The sequence below is a fragment of the Pan troglodytes genome, chromosome 10, assembly GCF_028858775.2.
Source record: "Pan troglodytes isolate AG18354 chromosome 10, NHGRI_mPanTro3-v2.0_pri, whole genome shotgun sequence".
NCBI classification, from domain to species: domain Eukaryota; kingdom Metazoa; phylum Chordata; class Mammalia; order Primates; family Hominidae; genus Pan; species Pan troglodytes.
The window spans coordinates 57,165,481-57,180,276 of record NC_072408.2 but is presented as its reverse complement, the minus strand read 5'-3'; the positions used below and the strand labels follow the sequence as shown (position 1 = coordinate 57,180,276).

General features: G+C 38.7%; 1 protein-coding gene across 4 annotated transcripts in view; it reads right to left on the bottom strand.

Annotated features, from left to right (window-relative positions):
• CPNE8 (copine 8) overlaps positions 1-14,796 on the bottom strand; it is a 258,415-nt gene that overhangs the window by 37,559 nt on the left and 206,060 nt on the right. For all 4 annotated transcript variants that reach the window (XM_016923660.4, XM_001168902.7, XM_016923658.4 and 1 more), the window contains exons 14-15: positions 14,535-14,581; positions 3,697-3,878 (exon numbers count right to left, since the gene is read on the bottom strand). In XM_016923660.4, the coding sequence (XP_016779149.1) occupies positions 3,697-3,878; positions 14,535-14,581 (229 nt within the window). The remainder of the gene's footprint in view (positions 1-3,696; positions 3,879-14,534; positions 14,582-14,796) is intronic.

Genomic DNA, 14,796 nt, shown 5'->3' with positions numbered 1-14,796 from the left:
TTTTCCTTTGCTCATAGTGTGTCTCACATAAAAAGCTGGGATTTACTGAGACCTTTTCAAATGAGCAAAGCTTAAGTTCAACATCTGTACTAGCCAAAACTTATACACTGGGGGTAATTTAAGTTGTTAAGAAGACTCCCTTGCTATCCAAAAGAATTATGTGAATGTGGTGAGATAAATAGGTTAATGTTAGAGAACATATATCACAAATTCATACCATGGAAATACGAGGGTTTATTAACATCAGGTAGTTCATGAAAGACAAGACTGTCATGAAACTGAACTTTTTGTATTTGTCATTTTCAGTACCTACAGATAGATATTGCAGTGATTTAGGATGAGCTTAACACAGAATACTTCAGCAAGAATGAAATCAAATACTATCTCACTAAAGACCTACTTAACCCATATCTGCCTTACTTATCCAACAAAACAGAAGTGCTTTGAAAAAAATTAAAGTAATATAATCATTCGGTAATATTAAAGTTGAGGCATTATCATCAACATAATCATTGTTGTTTTCATCATCAATTTGAGAGGCTATTCTTCATAGATTTAAAGGGGTATGATCTCTATTCCATAAATGTTCGAATTGGGTTCAAAGAACAGACTATGGTGTAAATAACCAAAAATATATATCATTCCTTAGCAGTAGATACTTGTATAGCTTTGGTTACAAGGGGTAAATGTGGAGGTAGGAAAAGCAGAAAAGGAGAAAAGTGGAGGGAAGGAAAAAGGAAAAAAATACACACTAGTGGAGGAAGAAATGTATGGAGAGAAAATTAATAAACCTCTCATTTAGCTTAACACAATTATTCCTTTTCTTAGGCTTTAAAATAGCTCATGACCTTTTTCCTGAGGCACTTCAGACTTAGAATCACATGAGTGATTTTCATGGTTTTATAAGTTTCTGGGAGATTTTAATTTTCTAAGACACAACAAAATCCCAACAGATACTCATTTTTATGACACTGGGAGAGTGGCATGTGGGCTATTTCATGGAAGAAAGAATTAAGCCTTCCAGCAACCTCTCTAGAAATTGTGTGGGTGATGGAATAGAAAAGTAAGAATAAATACAAAAATAAAAATGTAACACTCCTCTTAAAACATTTGAGAAAGATGAAATCTTATATAAAAACTTATATAAAGGTACATATATCATGGTGTTAATATAAGCATGCATCCAAGAGGTGAGATTACAGGTGCTTTTATAAGATGGGGTTTAGCTGTAGTTAAGAGCATGAATTCTAAAATAAGACTGACCTGGGTTCAAGTCCTGTCCTTTGGGACAATGGTTAACTTCTGAGCCTCTGAGTTGAGTTATACAACTCCTGGGTGCACTTTTCTCACCGTTGGTAATGAGATTGGCAGTTTCTAGAGCAGTGCAATGTGTTAGCATGAAATATTTACCACATAGGAATTTTATGAAGATTATATGAGATAATGAGTATAAAGTATGTGACTCGATACTCAGTAAATACTCAGCATTGAGTCAAATACTATTTCACTGAAAACCTACTTAACCTTTGTCTGTCTTATCCAAAAGAAAAACAAAAGTGCGTTGAAAATTTTAAAGTAATATAATCATTAGGGAATACTGAAGTTGAAACATTATCATTAACATAATCATTCTTATTTTCATCATCAATGTGGGAGACTATTTTTCATAGATTTAAAGAGGTCTGATCTCTCTGTCTTATTCTGTTTGTGCTATAAGAGAATACCAGAGATTGGGTAATTTATAAACAATAGAAACGTACTTCTTACAGTTTTGGAGGCTGGAAAGTCCAAGATCAAGAAGTCAGTAGGTTCAGTTGCCTGGTGAGGGCTGTATCCTCACATCGCAGAAGGCAGGACGAGCTGAGTAAGGCCTCTTTTATAAGGGCCTAATTTCATTCATGAGGGCGGAGCCCTCGCAGACTAACTAGCTCTTAAAGGCCTCACTTAATACTATTACATTAGCAGCACCTGAACTCTGGAGAGGACAGACTGAAACCACAGCAATATCTATCCTATATGTGTTTTAATTGGGCTCAAAGAACAAATTAATGCTGGGCACAGTGGCTCACACCTGCAGTCCCAGCACTTTGGGAGGCTGAGGCAGGCGAACTGCTTGAGCCCAGGAGTTTGAGACGAGCCTGGCCAACACAGCGAAACCCCATCTCTACTAAAAATACAAAAAATAGCCAGGTGTTATGCATGCCTGTAATCCTAGCTACTTGGGAAGCTGAGGCACGAGAACTGCTTGAACCGGGGAGGCAGAGGTTGCAGTGAGCTGAGATCTCACTACTGCACTCCAGCCTGGGCAACAGAGCAAGGCTCTGTCTCAAAAAACAAAAACAAAAACAAATAAACCAAAAAAAAAAAGTAAGGCACAAATCCTTCCTTAAGAATACAGGTTGAGTATCCCTTAGCTGAAACCAGGAGTGTTTCAAATTTGAATTTATTTCTTTGGATTTTAAAGTATTTATATAATTACCAGTTGAGCCTCTCAAATATGAATATCCAAAATCCAAATTGCTCCGATGAGCGTTTCCTTTGAGTATCTTATTGAGTTCAAAAAGTTTCAGGTTTGGGAACATTTACTTTTCTGATTTGGGAGGCTCAACCAGTATATATTTGTATAGGTTTGGTTACAAGGAATGAACACAGAGGCAGGAAAGGCAGCAAAGGAGAGAATTACAGAGACAGAGAAAGGGAAAAATTCAATGGTGAGAAGAAACATATGAAAGGAAAATTAATAAACCTCATTTAGTTTAACACAATTATTTCTTTTCTTAGGTTTTAAAAATGATGGTACATTACAGAGAGCCACACATTCTTTGATACTCTTCCCATTGAGAAGTGAAGGTTAATTCCTCTACCTTGAACCTGGGATGGTCTTAGTAACTTGCCTGACCAATAGGATGTTGCAGAAATAACATTTTGGGACTTCTAAGAATATGATATAAACATCCTTGGAGTTTCTGTCCTAGACTTTTAGATTACTCACCCTGGGAAAGCTGGCTGCTACATAAGAAATCTTGCTACAATGAGACCACTATACAGTTCTGAAGCCCTCCATAACTACAGAGACAGGCCATACGTAAAACAAGGGAGAGTTGTCCAGGCAACCCCAGCTTTTCAGCTATCCAAGCTCAGGCCCAAGACATGAATGAACATGAGCAAAGAAGTTATGTTAGGAGACATATGAGCCCCAGAAGACATAACATGGAGAAGATCTAAGGAATTCAAAAGACAGCCAGAACTAAGTTGAAAAATATGGCCCCAGTCACCAATTCCAGGCATCTCTAGCCATTCAAGTCACCTAAGCTGAGACTCCAGGTACTGCAAAGCAAAAATGCGCTATCTCCCATTATATTCTGCTTGAATTCCTGAGGCACAAATCATAAGCATAATAGAATGATATTGTTTGATATCTCTAAGTTTTAGGAAGATTTGTTAGCAAGCAATAGATAACCAAAATAGACCCCCATTTGTAAATCAGGTGGGTGCACTTCAGGTAGATTTATGGCTAAGCTATTTAGCTGTCCTTTTTTCCCATTAAGTTCACACTCCAAAGTCAATTACTTACCAAAATTAAGCTACAGTCAGTAAAGCTTGCTACTTGACTGACTAAAGAATAAGTACCAAAGCAATATTAAAAGGTCTAACATTAATTTTTCAAAACATCAAATCCTTTTGACAAATTCTTACCAAAGCAAATTCGTGAGATATCCTTCCATCTGGAGGCAGTTTTGCACCAAATCCTAGAGCTGGAAACATTTTATCACTGTCATAATCTTGAACAATTTCTCCCACTGCTTTTAGTGCCATACCATAGGCATTCAGTTGGTAAGGATTCATGTAGTGGAGGGAAGTGGGCTGAGCAGGGTTGCCTGATGACAGAACACATATTTCAAACATAAGCAATTAGGGTAAATACATTTAACAAAATTTTTCTTGGTGTCTATTTCAGAATGAAATATTCAAAATTATGTTTTTCTGCCTATATACAGTGTGTCAAATCATTTCTTTTTGGATGGGTATTAACACCGAAATATTTGTTATATTATATTAGACATATAGAAAGTTCTAAGATATGCCAAAGCATACGCAGAAGTTTTCAGAAATGATTCTTATTTTCAATGCCACAGGGTATTTTTGAGTTTTTGTTCCGGAAGTATAAAAGTACTTTTGTTAATCTTATTTTATTGTAACCTTTATTTTTAAACAAAATCATGTGCCTTTAGCTTGAATCCTTATGCCTATGGCAAGATGACCCAATAGATTTAATGGACTTCAATAATTATGAAGGCTTCCTATAAATAACTGAATATTTGAGAAGTATCCCAATTTAGCACTTAAAAAAGGGAAGCATAGTGATTTTCAAGTGCAGGCTGATTAAATATCTAGATCTAAAAAATTCTTCACAACTTTCGAATGAGACATTAAGCTAGGAGCCAGAGGCCAGAGTCAAGTCTTGCCATTTGTATGGCAGCCTCTGTAAAATAAATCCTACCACTGTGTTTACCCGGAGGACAAAATGAGATTACATGTTTAAAAGTGATTAAAAATAATAAAGCACCATAAAATTGTAAGCTGAACTGCTGCAGTTATTATGGTCTGGGTCATCCACAAGGTTCTGAATTTCAAAATGCTTATACTGTGTACGATGTTGCACTTGAATAGTGATGAAATTGAGAGAAAGTGTAATGTATTAATATGTGCTACCACTCAAACACATTGAAATTCACAACAAGTTGCCCTAATTACCAGCATAAAGGCAGCCTGAAAGTCCATTTGGTTCCTTAAATGAAAATGGAAAGTTAAATGAGACTTGTAGCAGTATATGAAGCTCAATTTTACGTTAAAGCATTGTCTGAAGAAGAAAAGCCTCAGGGCATAGTTTTTCTGATAAGGAAAAAAAGTAACAAAAGCACTTGAGATCCAGAGAGAAACAAAATAAAGATCTCCCCTTGGGTTATTTGACAGGTAATTATACACATAATATTTTTGTCCTAAAAACAATTAATTGAACTTTTTAAATTTTATATTTCCAAGAGTTACCAGCGTTCAAGGGCTGGCTCCACATAACAAAATCACTAAAAAAGTATCTTCTTACCAAAATGGCCTTATGTTCCCCTCAACTTGACTAAACTTGTAGAAAGTTTCTTCCTGACTCCTCTCCCTCTCCCTCTCCCTCTCCCCATTATCTCCCTCTCCCTCTCCCTCTCCCCACTATCTCCCTCTCCCTCTCTTTCCACGGTCTCCCACTGATGCCGAGCCGAAGCTGGACTGTACTGCTGCCATCTTGGCTCACTGCAGCCTCCCTGCCTGATTCTCCTGCCTCAGCCTGCCGAGTGCCTGCGATTGCAGGTGCACGCCACCACGCCTGACTGGTTTTTGTATTTTTTTGGTGGAGACGGGGTTTCACTGTGTTGGCCGGGCTGGTCTCCAGCTCCTAACTGCGAGTGGTCCGCCAGCCTCGGCCTCCCGAGGTGCCGGGATTGCAGACGGAGTCTCGTTCACTCAGTGCTCAATGGTGCCCAGGCTGGAGTGCAGTGGCATAATCTCGGCTCGCTACAACCTCCACCTCCCAGCCACCTGCCTTGGCCTCCCAAAGTGCTGAGATTGCAGCCTCTGCCCGGCCGCCACCCCGTCTGGGAAGTGAGGAGCGTCTCTGCCTGGCCGCCCATCGTCTGGGACGTGAGGAGCCCCTCTGCCTGGCTACCCAGTCTGGAAAGTGAGGAGCGTCTCTGCCCGGCCGCCATCCCATCTAGGAAGTGAGGAGCGCCTCTTCCCGGCCGCCATCCCATCTAGGAAGGGAGGAGCATCTCTGCCCAGCCGCCCATCGTCTGAGATGTGGGGAGCGCCTCTGCCCCGCCGCCCCCTCTGGGATGTGAGGAGCGCCTCTACCTGGCCACGACCCCGTCTGGGAGGTGAGGAGCGTCTCTGCCCAGCCGCCCCGTCTGAGAAGTGAGGAGACCCTCCGCCTGGCAACCGCCCCATATGAGAAGTGAGGAGCCCCTCTGCCCGGCAGCCACCCCGTCTGGGAAATGAGGAGCGTCTCTGCCCGGCAGCCACCACATCCGGGAGGGAGGTGGGGGGGTCAGCCCCCCGCCTGGCCAGCTGCCCCGTCCAGGAGGGAGGTGGGGGGTTCAGCCCCCCGCCCGGCCAGCCGCCCCGTCCGGGAGGTGAGGGGCGTCTCTGCCCGGCTGCCCCTACTGGGAAGTGAGGAGCCCCTCTGCCCAGCCACCACCCCATCTGGGAGGTGTACCCAACAGCTCATTGAGAACGGGCCATGATGACAATGGCGGTTTTGTGGAATAGAAAGGGGGGAAAGGCGGGGAAAGGATTGAGAAATCGGATGGTTGCCATGTCTGTGTAGAAAGAGGTAGACACAGGAGACTTTTCATTTTGTTCTGTACTAAGAAAAATTCTTCTGCCTTGTGATCCTGTTGATCGGTGACCTTATCCCCAACCCTGTGCTCTCTGAAACATGTGCTGTGTCCACTCAGGGTTAAATGGATTAAGGGTGGTGCAAGATGTGCTTTGTTAAACAGATGCTTGAAGGCAGCATGCTCGTTAAGAGTCATCACCACTCCCTAATCTCAAGTACCCAGGGACACAAACACTGCGGAAGGCCGCAGGGTCCTCTGCATAGGAAAACCAGAGACCTTTGTTAACTTGTTTATCTGCTGACCCTCCCTCCACTATTGTCCTATGACCCTGCCAAATCCCCCTCTGTGAGAAACACCCAAGAATGATCAATTAAAAAAAAAAAAAAAAAAGAAAAAAGAAAGTTTCTTCCTGACTATAAGACCCTGACCGCTCTTACAGCTCTCACTTTAGAAAACTTGCAATTGTAAATTCTTCCTCTGCCCCTTTGAGATGTAAATCTTCTACAACCAAGGAGTATCTTTCTCAAGGACATGGAAGGCATCCCTTTGAAATATAAACATCAAGAAAAACAGCAGCCCTATCTTCCAGTCTCCGTGAGAAGATAGAAGCCTAACTTCAATAAGCACCAATTAGCAAACAGAGATGGCCTAAGCACACAAACCAACTTCCGGGCTAATGTCCTCTAGGACTTTTCCAGTAGCTCACCTCAGCAAGCACAAACACTCCAACCTTTTGTTTTGGAGTAGTTGAGTTCAATTTTTGTCCTCTGTTGTAACAGTCTTGACCCCTTTGCAATGGTCTTAAATAAAGCCTTTCTTGCCTTTTTAATGTGTCCAGTGTGATTTTTCTTTGACACTTTCTTCTAAAGTAGGGACTTTGCCACTTGATCCAAAGCCCAGTGGAATCAGAGATTAAAAAATACCGTTACTAGACTAAATGGTTATTTAACACAACTCTCATGCCTGAAATCCTAGCACTCTGGGAGGCTGAGGCAGGTGGACAGCTTGAGCCCAGGAGTTTGCAACCAGCCTGGCCAACATGGTGAAACCCTGCCTCTACAAAAAATACAAAAATCAGCTGGGTGTGGTGGCATGTGCCTGTAGTCTCAGCTGCTCAGGAAGCTGAGATGTGGGAGATCACTTGAGTCCGGGAGGTCAAGGGTGCAGTGAGCCCCTGATAGTGTCACTGTACTCCAGCCTGAGCAACAGAGCAAGACCCTGTCTCAAAAACAAACACAAACAAACAAACGAACGCTTCTCCCAACACTCAAACTCGCAAATATAGAAGAGTTTTAATCCAATGGTGACAATATGGCAAATACTTTTACTTCACTATGAAAACTGTAAATAAAAAAATATAATTAATACCCCAGAACATTTAAACATTTTAACCTAACATGCATAGCTGGGCCCTTTGTACCCATACAAAGATGTCACCTACCTCTTTCCAGCATCTTCCTCTACACCAGTCTCGTCACATTACTGCTAATGATACTTTCCCTCCCACCTCTACCTCTCAAGTTGCCACCCTGTCCTGAAATTCACCTTCTCCTCCTCCAACTTATGTCTCACACATACTAGACAACCCTTTTTGTTTATTCCAGCCCTTATTGTCTTTTCTCTTATACTGTTATGGATCTTGTGTTCTATACCAAAAAAAAAAAAAAAATGGCAATTTAAAGTATTGAGTCAACTCCTTGAGTCTGGGACAGTGTTTGTATTTCCTCTGTATCTGCAAAGATGCTTTTAAACAATGAATTTGTAGTAGGTTAATAACATTGGGGCCCAACTGATAGCCATAATAATTATAACACGGAACTTAACATGTATTGACAATTTTATATCATAGCTCACTTAACCCTTTCAACAAACTGACAATATGTATACTTTTGTTATACTCAATATTATCAAAATTATATCTGATTTTGCTTTGGAGATGTACTATGCCTTTGTAAGAAACTCACCGTTCAATAGAATATTTTTAAGAGTTTATTGAGACATAATGGCATAAGTTATGTATTAACCATTTAAAATATATAATTCAGCTGGGCATGGTGGCTCATGCCTGTAATCCCAGCACTTTGGGAGGCCAAGGTGGGTGGATCGCTTTGAGCTCAGGAATTCAAGACCAGCCTAGGCAACATGGCAAAATCTCGTTTTTACAAAAAACACACAAATTAGCCAGGAGTTGGTGGCATGTGCCTGTAGTCCCAGCTACTTGGGAGGCCGAGGCTGGAGAATCACTTGAGCCCTGGAAGTGGAGGTTGCAGTGAGCTGAGATTGCACCACTGTACTCCAGCCTGGGCGACAGAGTGAGATCCCCCATCTCAAAAAACAAAACAAAACAAAGAACAATTCAATGATTGTTACTATATTCATAGTTATGTGCAATCATCACTATAGTTAATTTCAGAACATTTTTATCACTTCAAAAAGAAACCGTACCCATTAGTTACCACCCTAGCCCTAAATAATCACTAATCGTCTTTTTGTCTCCATTGATTTGTCTCTTCTTGACAGTTCATAAAAAAAGAATCACATAATATGTGATCTTTTGTAACTAGCTGCTTTCACTTAGCTTATAGATCTCAACAACCATCTACCTTGTAGCCTGCATGTATTAGTGCTTTATTTTTGTTTATTGCAGAATAGTATTCCATTGTATGGATTTTATCATTTATCACTTATTAGACATTTGGGTTGCTTCCACATTTGGGATATTATGCTGTTATATATATTCACGTATAAGTTTTTGTGCTGACATATGTTTTTAAGTCTCTTGAGTATATATCTAGGAATGAAATTGCTGGGTCATATGGTAACTCTATATTTAACTTAGAAAAGTGTTTTTCTAAAGTGGCTGTACAATTTTACATTCCCACTGATATAGTTTGGATGTTTTTCCCCTCCAAATCTCAATGTTGGTGATGGGGACTGGTGGGAGGTGTTTAGGTCATGGGGTAGGATCCCCCATGAATGGCTTGGTACCATCTTCCTAGTAATGAGGGAGTTCTCACTCTGTTAGTTCACGTGAGAGGTGGTTGCTAAAAGGAGCATGGTACCTCCTCCTCTCTCTCTCTCTCTCTTGCTCCCACCATGTAATATGCTGACTGCCCCTTTGCATTCCATCATGATTGAAAGCTTCCTGGGCCTCACCAGAAGCCAAGCAAATGCTGGTGCCATGCTTATACAGCCTGCAGAACTGTGAGCTAAATAAACCTACTTTCTTTATAAATTACCCAGTCTCTTTACAGCAATGCAAATGAAACAACACAATCACAAACAATGTTATGAGGATTCTGATTTCTTCATATCGTCACCAGCACTTGTTATTTGACTGTTTTCTTACAGTCACCCTAGTGGGTATGAAATGATATCTCATTATAGTTTCGATTTGGATTTCCTGATGCCTAAGTTGGCCAAGAATCATTTCATGTGTTTATAGGCCACTTGTATATCCTTCTTTGGAGAAATATCTATTTAGATCCTTTGCCCACTTTTAACATTGGATTATTTGTCTTTTTATTGAATTGTAAGTTATTTATATATTCTAGATTCAAGTCCCTCATGAGAGGTATGATTTGCAAACATTTTTTCCATTTTGGGGGATGTCTTTTCATTTTCTTGATAGTGCCCTTCAAAGCATAAAAAGTTTTGATTTTGAAGTTCATTTTATCTATTTTGTTGTTGTTGTTGCTCATGAGTTTGGTATCTTATTTAAGAATCAACTGCCAAATCCAAGGTCATGAAGATGCATCCCTATGTTTTCTTCTGAGAATTATATAGCATTAGCTTTTACATTTAAGTATTTGATCCATTTTGAGTTAATTTTTGTATGCGAGGGAAGAGTCCAACTTCCTGCTTTTGCATGTGGCTATCCAGTTGTCCCAGCACCATTTGCTAAGACCAGTCTTCCCCCGTTGCATTGTTTTGGTATTCTTCTTGAAATCAGTTGACCTTAGACATCAGGGTTTACTTTTGCAAACTTGTATCCATTTCATTGATCTGAATAATCATCTTTATGCCAGAAGACACTGTCTTAATTACTGTTGCTTTGTAGTAAGTTTTAAAAGTGAGAAATGTTGACTCTTCCTACTTCAATGTTCTTTTTCAAGTTTGTTTTAGCTCTTCTGGGTCCTTTGCAATTTCATATTAATTTCCATATGAATTTCCTCCAAAAAGTCCTTTCAGACTTTGATAAGGATTGCTTTAAATAAATTTCATATTAATTTCCATATGAATTTCTTCCAAAACATCCTTTCAGATTTTGATAAAGATTGCTTTAAATCTGTAGATCACTCTGGGGAATAGTGCCACCTTAACAATGTGGAGTTTTCTAATCCAAAAGCATGGCTGGTTTCTCTCTTTATTTTCATTTTTAATTTATTTCAACAATGTTTTTTTCAGAAAATAATTTGCACTTATCTTGTTTCAGAGTTGTTGGACTATAAGTTTTGCACTTCTTTTCTCTTGTTTTCCATTCTTTTAACCATATTTCTTTATTTTATGAACAGGTATTCACAATCTCACTATCAGTATACTATAAAAAGATTTCCATAAAGAAGTTGCTCTCTAATGTTCTTAGTTCACCTAATTCACTGGTGCTAGTCACCTTTTGTTAGTTCATTGTGTATACTTCTAATATTTATGCATTTATATTGTTATGTGCCCCGATCCTTATGTAAAGGACAGCACACTGATAACTGATAACTCTGTTCTCTACTTTGCTATTTTCATTTAACAATATATCTTAGAAGTCTTTCCATATTAGTAGAAAGAATGGTCCACTTTCCTTTCTTCTCTCTTTTTCCCCTACCCTTCCTTCCTTCCTTCCTTCCTTCCTTCCTTCCTTCCTTCCTTTCCCTCATTCTTACCTTTTGGTGGCTGCATAGTGTTTCATTCTGTGGCCGAACCACAGTCTATTTCACCAGTACCCAGCTAAGGTACTCTATGAAGCTTTCTAAACTTTTTTTTTTTACAAATTACTATGAACTATAGCATTTTCTGCGAGTGCAGGTAAATCTGTATTATATATATTTCCAGAAGAAGAATTGCTAGTTAAATTTATTCGTAAGTATAATATTCCTTTTGATACTATGATAAAGGAAATTGTTTTCTGAATTTCATTTTCTAATTGTTTCTTGGAAGTGCATAAAAAGAACTGAGTTTTATATATTGATCTTCTATCCTGCAAACTTGCTGAACTTATTTATTGGTTATAGTAGATTTTCAGTGGATTCTTTAGGATATCCTATATACAAGATCATGCCATCTGCAATAAGGATACTTTTATTTCTCTCCTTCTTATCCAGATATTTTGTATTTAGTTTTCTTGCCTAATGGTCTTGGCTACAACCTCCAGTATAATGTTGGATAGAAGAGGTGGGAGCATACATTTTTGTCTTGTTTTTCATCTCAAGACGAAAATGTTAAGCTTTTCACCACTAAGTATCATGTTATTTGTGGACTTTACATAGATTCCCTCACCAGGTTAGGAAGTCCCCTTCTTTTTTTTTTTTTTTTTTTTGAGATGGAGTCTTGCTCTGTCACCCAAGCTGGAGTGCAACAGCATGATCTCGGCTCACTGCAACCTCCGCCTCCCAGGTTCAAGCGATTCTCCTGTCTCAGCCTCCCTAGTAGCTGGGATTACAGGCGTGTGACAACATGCCTGGCTAATTTTTTGTATTTTAGTAGAGACGGGTTTTCACCATGTTGCCCAGGCTGGTCTCAAGCAATCCACCCGCCTCGGCCTCCCAAACTGCTAGGAATACAGGCGTGAGCCACTGAGCCTGGCCAGGAAGTCCCCTTCTATTTCTAGTTTGTGGAGTGTTTTCAATGTGAAAGTGCACCGGACTTTGTAAAATGCTTTTCCTGCATCAGTTGAGATGATCATGTGGTTTCTGTGTTTTCTTCTATCGACAGGGTGTTGATAATGGTTTGGCTGTGTCCCCACCCAAATTTCATCTTGAATTGTAGCTCCCATAATTCCCATGTGCCATGGGAGAGGCCAGGTGGGAGGTAATTGAATCATGGAGGTGGGTCTTTCCCATACTGTTCTCATAATAGTGAATAAGTCTCATAAGATCTGATGGTCTTATAAAGGGGAGTTCCCTTGCAAATGCTCTCTTGCCTGCCACCATGTAAGACATAACTTTGCTCCTCATTCTCCTTCTGTCATGATTGTGAGGCCTCCCTAGCCATGTAGAACTGTGAGTGAATTAAACCTGTTTCCTTTATAAATTACCCAGTCTTGGGTATGTCTTTATTAGCAGCATGAGAGAAGACTAATACAGGTAGGTTATGTTATTTGATTTTTCAGTATTAAAAATCCTCTCATTGCAAGGACAAATCTTACTTTGTTTGAGTGTGTAATTCTCTTGGTATCAAGATAATATTAACCTCACAAAATGAGCTGGGAAGTAACCTTCTTTCACATTTCAGAAGAGTTTGTGAAGAATTGGTATTAATTCCTCTTCAGATAGTTGTTAGAATTTACCAGTGAAGCTACCTGGCCCTGGGTTCAGATTAACTTTGTGGGTAGTCTTTTAAAAACTACTAATTTAGTCATTTTACTTGTTATAGGTCTACTCTGATTACCTGTTTCTTCTCAAGTCAATGTTTCTTCTCAAGTCAAAAATGTTTGTCTTTTTATTTAATAATTTCTTGCTTATCTTAGTTGTTGTGCTAGTATTCATCAGTGAACACAATCTTTAAAAATTTAAAAATTTTAAGGCAGTTGGATTTTAGGTATTTTTTCTTTTTGTTTGTTTGTTTGTTTGATTTTGTTTTGTTTTTGAGATGGAGTCTCACTGTCACCCAGTTTGGAGTACAGTGGCACAATCTTGGCTCACTGTAACCTCTACCTCTTGGGTTCAAGTGATTCTCCTGCCTCAGCCTCCTGAGTAGCTGGGACTGCAGGTGTGTGCCACCACGTTTGGCTAATTTTTGCATTTTTAGTAGAGATGGGGTTTCACCATGTTGGCCACGCTGGTCTCAAACTACTGACCTCAGGTGATCTGCCCGCCTCAGCCTCCCAAAGTGCTGGTATTACAGGCATGAGCCACCATGCCTGGCCTTAGGTATTATTTCTATGTTCTATATTATGCTGAATAAAACACGAGTAAAAATAATTAATTGGAAGCCATAATGTTGCAGAAAGAACGTGACATGCAGTGAAAGCTGAATTAGAGTCTGGTCTTATCTGTAGTTCTAACTCTAGAACTAACAAGTCAAGTGTGTTTATTAGTAAAAATATTTCCTGGATCTGAGTGTCCTCACTTGTATAAGAAGAAGGTTCAATTAAGTGACCTCTAAGGTACTTTCTTCCCTAAAATTTCTATTGTTTTGTAAAACGTGAATGATTGTGAAATAAAAATGAAATAAAAAGAATATAAGGTGGGATCCATAGACAATAAGCCATTTGAAAGAAAAAATAGACAAATACAAACTAGTGGCAACTTCTGGTAAAAGTTACATAATGAAGTTAACATTCTGATGATACATAATAACTAATTTCAAATGATTGTTCTGTTTGAAATAAAGTTGCTTCAAAATAAAAGCCCACTATCGTTTTTTCTTAAAAGGTTTAATACATAAATTATGAATATCCATACATGGGCTGTTATATATCAGTCCCTCTGAGTGAATTAGATATTAATGTGTTAACATAAGTAATTATTAAAAATTAATAATTGAGTAAAAGTGAACCAACTTTATAAAGGACAGATACTGTTGAATTACATTTATATAAATTCATACATACAAAAGTACTATAAAAATGAGGATTATAACTTAATACACTTCAGAATTATAGTTATAGATGGAAAAGAACAGAGGGTAGGAGAATGGGTCAGAGATACAATAGGCTTCAGTACATCTAAAATTTGTATTATTTTAAACACATGTAAAACAATGACAATATTTCAGTATATAATAAATCTGAATGAGACTATTAGCATTTTTGTTATATTATTTCTAGTCTTTTGTATATTTGAACTATTTCACAACATTAAAAAGAAAGAAAAAATTATGTAAATTTTATATGGAAAACTTCAGAAGTATGGAAATATAGAAATAAATTAACACTTATGAAAATATAATTTTTCATGTAATTGCTGATGATTTTTATCAGGGGATAATCAAAACACTCACCGTTTGATGCTGTAAAATCAATAGCCACTGTGAAATTGATTTGCGTCCTGGAATAGAAGTAAACAAGACTCATTAATAATGAAATAACCTGATAAAAGGCGTTTCTTTTCCATTTCGGTTATATTTTTTAATGTCACTGATTTTCTCAAACGTTAATTAAGAGCAATATATTATAGTACATATTGGATAGCATCAGATAGGCAGTTTTACATGGTAAGAACTTGGCAAAAATATATTTATAGTTACATATATTTATAGTCAC